General features: G+C 36.4%; 1 protein-coding gene across 1 annotated transcript; it reads left to right on the top strand.

Moving 5' to 3' along the window:
• The first annotated feature begins 1,862 nt into the window (after positions 1–1,862).
• Positions 1,863–5,052, top strand: LOC116163663. The gene is made up of 6 exons (XM_031477716.1): positions 1,863–2,135; positions 2,241–2,955; positions 3,011–3,583; positions 3,643–3,988; positions 4,061–4,751; positions 4,808–5,052. Exons 1-6 carry the CDS (start codon positions 2,062–2,064, stop codon positions 4,938–4,940), a joined length of 2,532 nt encoding a protein of 843 aa, XP_031333576.1. The 5' UTR covers positions 1,863–2,061; the 3' UTR covers positions 4,941–5,052.
• Positions 5,053–5,866: the final 814 nt, after the last annotated feature.

Raw genomic sequence — 5,866 nt, 5'->3', positions numbered from 1 at the left:
GTAAGAGTGAGTGTAGGTAAAATATTTCCACCAGAAGTTGTGAATGTTATCAGTTATCAATGCCTGAGCTTTTCCAGTTATGTAAGTGATTAATAGTTTGAATAACAACGGTAATCGGCATTAACCGTATCAGCATGGAAAAGCGCGAATTACTTATCTTCCGAAACGACACCATGGTCTACAGTTGAGCTCCGGATTTGTACGTTGCGCGAGTACTACATTCGTATAGGAAGATTTATATGAAAGAAATTGAAAAGTGTGCCGTATTAAACTTCCTGAATAAAACAGTAATACTTGGAGACCCAAGCCTTTCGGTGTCTGTATCATATACCATCTAAGAACTGGTGTGTTCCTTAGAGAACGTGCTGCTCTTTCAAGATTGGAGGCAAACAAATTCAAAAGGTGAACACTGTACAAGTACTCACATTGCTGAAGTACATCCACACGCCATTTTAGCCGGGTCTTGTTTTAATAATATACAGAGGTATGTTCAGGGTTTATTTTTGTGGTTTGAGTTCAGGTGCCCGCCTTTAGCTAAGATATGACCTGGCTCATTATATAATACATATACTTGCATACGTAATATTTGCAAACAGTACGATTTTGAGACCCCTCACAACTGTATTCCGATATTCAAATATTCAGGTGTTATGGAAATAATCACAGTTGGCATTTACCTATGCAAAATAAAATTGTGGCAAAATACCAATGCCTTGTTTGGTCATAGAAACTTCAAAGGAGAGTGTTGGTATTTTAAGTTAATTCTTTTGTAATTAGTGGACTGAAGGACCATAAGATATATTTTTTTGTTGGTTAAATGATAATTTCCGCCCGAACCACACAAATACTTAAATAAAAGTTGGGCACGTACCTGGAGTGGCTGATTTCGGTGAGCTGCTGTACCGGCTGATGGGGGCCCCCAAAGATTGGTTTGGTTTTTCACTTTTTTAAATTGATAAAATGCACGTGAAACTAGTGCATGCTTGACTCTACTCGTTCGCACATAGTTACGTCTTCGCTCGCCCTACTCTCTTCATTTATAAGCGTTTCCGCGAATCCGCCCGAGTGCCCGATTGTACTTGTATGATTTGAATTTACGCGCCGAAACAACTGAGGTTTAAACAGAGAGTAACATGATAATAAAATATTTTGACTTGATCTCCGGGCCAAGCGTGGGCAGTTCTGCACCGAGTTCAATTACAAACAATTTACAATTAAAATACAATCATAAACATGGTCTCTACAATAAACAAGAACAAAGCATTCTCGAAAGATTAATTCTATGGACCTCAATCAAGACCATTTAAAGAAGAACATTCGAAGAATGAAAACTGTATATGCTTTAGATGAATTACCCCACAAAGTTACATCATATTGCAGATGAGAGAGAAATAGTGCAAAGTAGCAGGATTTTAAGAGCGCGCTGCCAGAGTGGTGGGGGAGCTTATTGCCTTTAGTTTATAGTTACCATTTCAAAATCAGACGGATAACGGCAGATGGCGCTAATGTTGTGTGAAAGCACTGTTAAGGCGCCTCTAAACACTTGCAAAAATTTAAGATTGCGCCTTACTGTATTTAAGGCTATGCAACACACATTACCAATTGCAGCAAGAAGGTCACAGGTACCTTCTCATTGTTGAGTTAATGAGGGTTTATTATATTTACCTAATTTACATAATCACTGTCAATTCAGGAAAATTCTATAAATATTTAACGCTATACCTGCATTTGTTGTAATTATGTTTATTTTCAAATTCTAGGAGATTTTGCAATAATTGTGTAAATAATGTCATTACATAGGAAACATAAAATAATTTATTATCGATAATGTAACTTATGATTTCACCTGTAATCACCTATAATTACTCATTACGATATTGAAAAACATTATCAAAAATAGATATATTGTACACAAAATAATGAGCATCTCAAAAACTAATTGCATAATAATGATATAATTACGTCTCTACTTCATATAAAAGAACTTCCCTAGCGATTTTCAAATATTGTTTACTTACTTTTGCGTTATATCAAACGTACTAAAGTGTGTATTGTGGTAAAATGCCTAAAGCAAGAAAAAGTTTCACCACCAAGAAACGGAGCAGGAAGGTGATATTGCAGAAAGCCCGAGAAGCGTAAGTACAAATTTTTTATGTTAGTTTTTTTAAATAATTGAACATGTTCTAATTTTATCTTACATGCTACGTATACCTATACTTATACGGTTTGTGTTGTTTCAGGAAGTTAACCAAAATGGCAATGAATGTTGTTAGTAGTATAGAAGAAGATGACAAACCTAATTGCATGGTTCAATGTGAAGAACATTTATCAGACGTCAATCATGAAGCAGGCAGTGGAACCAATGATGAAGACGAACACGGTTCGGAAATGTCATTTTATGAAAGTGATCTAGAAACAGAACCTCATTGCGAGCAAAAAGATACCTTATTTTTATCTGGTCGCCGAATTGTAGAGATTGGTCATTTTTTGGCATCTCTTAGAGCTCTACGACATGATGGCTTTGGTTGCTCTTTCTTCGACATGGACATCCAATCGGAAAAAATTGAAGGCTTAGAAAGCATATTTACGTTTAAATGTAAAGTGTGTGGGAAAATAGATTCCGTAAGAAGTTGCGGTGGTAGTGCAACATTTCATTCCACAAATCAAGCTGGTATTATTGGGTCCTTATCTATTGGAATTGGATACAGTCAATTAGCAGAGCTGCTTGCAGCCATGGATATACCGCAAATGTCAAACGTGACCTATTTAAAAAATCACAATGCCATATACCCTTCTGTACATGCATTAAATCAACAATTGATGACTGTCGCTGCAAAAGAAGAAGCTGAGCTTGCCGATGAAATGAAAGATGGTATACCAGTCATTGGCGTTATAGCTGACGGTGCATGGGCAAAGCGATCTTATCGTAAAAATTATTCTGCCCTTTCAGGAGTGGTAAGTTTATAAGAATACGTTATCTATTCAAAGCATAACCCAATCATTGTTATAGGCATCTATCATTGGAGCCAAAACAAAGAAAATTTTGCATATGGGTGTCAAAAATAAGTACTGCTTCTTATGTGCTAGAGGGCGTAAAGAAGAAGACCATGATTGTTTTCGAAACTGGTCTAAGACGTCTACAGCCATGGAATCAGCCATTGTAGGTGAAGGTTTTAAAAATTCCATAACGCGCCACAATCTTATATATGGAAAACTAATTGGGGATGGCGACAGTAGTGTTTACAAACATTTAGTTGAAATCGCACCATACGGTCCATCGTTTTACATAAAAAAAATTGAATGTCGCAATCATTTACTTCGAAACTTCATAAATAAACTCAGCGATTTGAGTAAAGACACCAAATACTCAAAACCTCACAGAGAGTATGTGTCAAATCCATCAATGCTAGGTCGCTTCCGCAATGCAGTTATAAGGGCTATCGCATACAGGAAATCCGAAAATAATGCACTTGATGACAAGATTGACAATTTAAAGAAGGATATATTGAATAGTCCCTACCATATCTTTGGCCGCCATGTACATTGCAAAGATTACTTTTGCAAAGGTTCAGATGAGAATAAGGTAATGTTTCTGATTTGCTATTTATTAATTCCATACTAAAGGTGTTTTCTTATTTTTAGGATGATTTAGTTGATATATATACCCAAAACGGGATCCTAGGTGGAATTAATACCATTATACAACGACTTGCGGATCACGCCTCTAGTTTACTGTATGATACAGACAATAATCCTGCGGAAACTTATAATTCCATCATAGCTAAACTTGTAGGAGGTAAAAGAATAAACTTTTCACTCAAAAATTCCTACCAATTAAGGTGTGAACTGGCGGCCATATCCTACAATTGCAAACAACGTAATTTATTAGGCGTTTTACATAAGCAGCTATGTGGAAGACCACCAGGACATTACACACAAATCTTCCTAGACGCCCAACTACATCGGTACAACAACAGATCTAGAAAACGTAAGTATGTTTATCACAATCACTCGCCCCCTTTCCGCGTCTTTTATTTGTAATTATTTCTTTTTGTTTTAGATCATATCAAGAAAAGAGCGTTTCAGACCGCTGATCAACATTACGGTATGGTGGACGAAATTGCAATCCCTGACCTATCCTTGGAAGAATATGAACTAAAATCAGCCCAATTTCTAAAAGATTTGAAGAACTTAAACAGAAGAGATGTTGAGCGTGATACAATAAACCAATCAAAAAGCGATTTATGGATTATTGAACGTAAAAAAAGAATAACAGCTTCTAATTTTGGGAAAGTTTGCAAATTACGCAAGACAACTTCCACAGCTAAAACTGTAACACACTTACTGTATAGTTCTTTTAGAGGAAACAAATACACACAATTTGGATTGGAGAGCGAAGTAAATGCCATTGAGCACTTTGAACGCCTATATCAAGTAAAGGTAACCAGATGCGGTCTCATCGTCGATGAAGAAAAACCGTATTTGGCTTGTTCTCCTGACGGTTTAGTTGGGGAAGACAGTATAGTTGAAATTAAGAGTTCCTTGAAAAGTGGCGACCACGATCCTGTTGAGGCATGTATGTTAAAATTAATTGACTATTGTGTTTTAGATGAGGAAAACAATAGAATTATGCTAAAAAGGAGTCATAATTATTACTATCAACTCCAAGGCATTATGCACATCACCAAGAGAAGCAACTGTTATTTTATAGTTTATACAACAGCGGGAATCCATGTTGAGGAAATAAGAAGGTATGTTACCTACAAAATATGTCTAGCGAAATACTCATGCACTTACATTCTTATAGGGATGACATCTTTTGGACACAACATATGGAAAAAAAGCTGCAAGAATTTTACATGCAGTCATTATTGCCAGAATTAGTGGATTCAAGGCGATGTCGTAATATGGACATTAGGACGGTACACATGGTAAATTAAATACTTTTTCGGAAATGCAAACCTGCTTGTTCGTTTTTTATTTACCTAATATTTAAGTTTATATGTAAAATTGTATTAAAATTTATCTTTCAAATAAAAGTACCATTAGTGACATGTTTTACAATGGTGAAACACCAAACCGTATGTTTTCAATAAAATAATTGCGTCACTTGTCCCATATTTATAAAATTGCATTGGCGATGACAATAATGGGGTACCGCGAATAACGATTCCCTGGAGTGCTCGGAATGGAAATTTTCGAGAACCGGAACGCGAGCATCAGCCCATCCCCAGGAGGTTTAGGAAGGGGGGGGGGGCATAGTAAACATAATGGTTACGCTTTGGAGGAAAAATATTCCAAATTTAAAATTTTGGAAGAATAAACATTATTTACTGCCTTTCAAAGGTTAAAGAGAAAGCTCCAAAACATTAAAAAATCAGTTACAGAGTTCCGCTTTGTGGAATCTATTGTTTCCCTTTGTGTAGAGACAAAGCGAATTCTGCTGGGTTCCGTGTGCTGGTACGATCTGGAGAACGTATAATCCTTTCCAGATGTGATATTTACCACACTAAGAAAAAATAAACCAACAATGAGGGTTATTCCCTAACTCTAAAGGAATCGAAATGTAACAAATCGAATCGGAATGTTTAGTAAAATCGGAATTATTAGGCAAACAATTCCGATTTGACTAAACATTCCGATTCGATTTGTTACATTTCGATTCGATTGGAAGTTAGGGAATCATTTCCATTATGTAGGATTATGTGCAATTTTTTTTCGGGGGGAGGATCTGACCACACGGTCGCTTCATGAACGGGAACGGCGTACAAAATTTTTCCACGACACGAAACTATATGTAATATTTTTTACCAACCGGAACCCGGAATAACATTCGTTCCGGTCCATTCCGCTTCCCCGCAGACAT

Source organism: Photinus pyralis, unplaced genomic scaffold (genome assembly GCF_008802855.1).
Source record: "Photinus pyralis isolate 1611_PpyrPB1 unplaced genomic scaffold, Ppyr1.3 Ppyr1.4_LG2, whole genome shotgun sequence".
Taxonomy (NCBI): Eukaryota; Metazoa; Arthropoda; class Insecta; order Coleoptera; family Lampyridae; genus Photinus; species Photinus pyralis.
The sequence above is the reverse complement of the archived record's forward strand: the minus strand, read 5'-3'. Positions and strand labels throughout refer to the sequence as shown.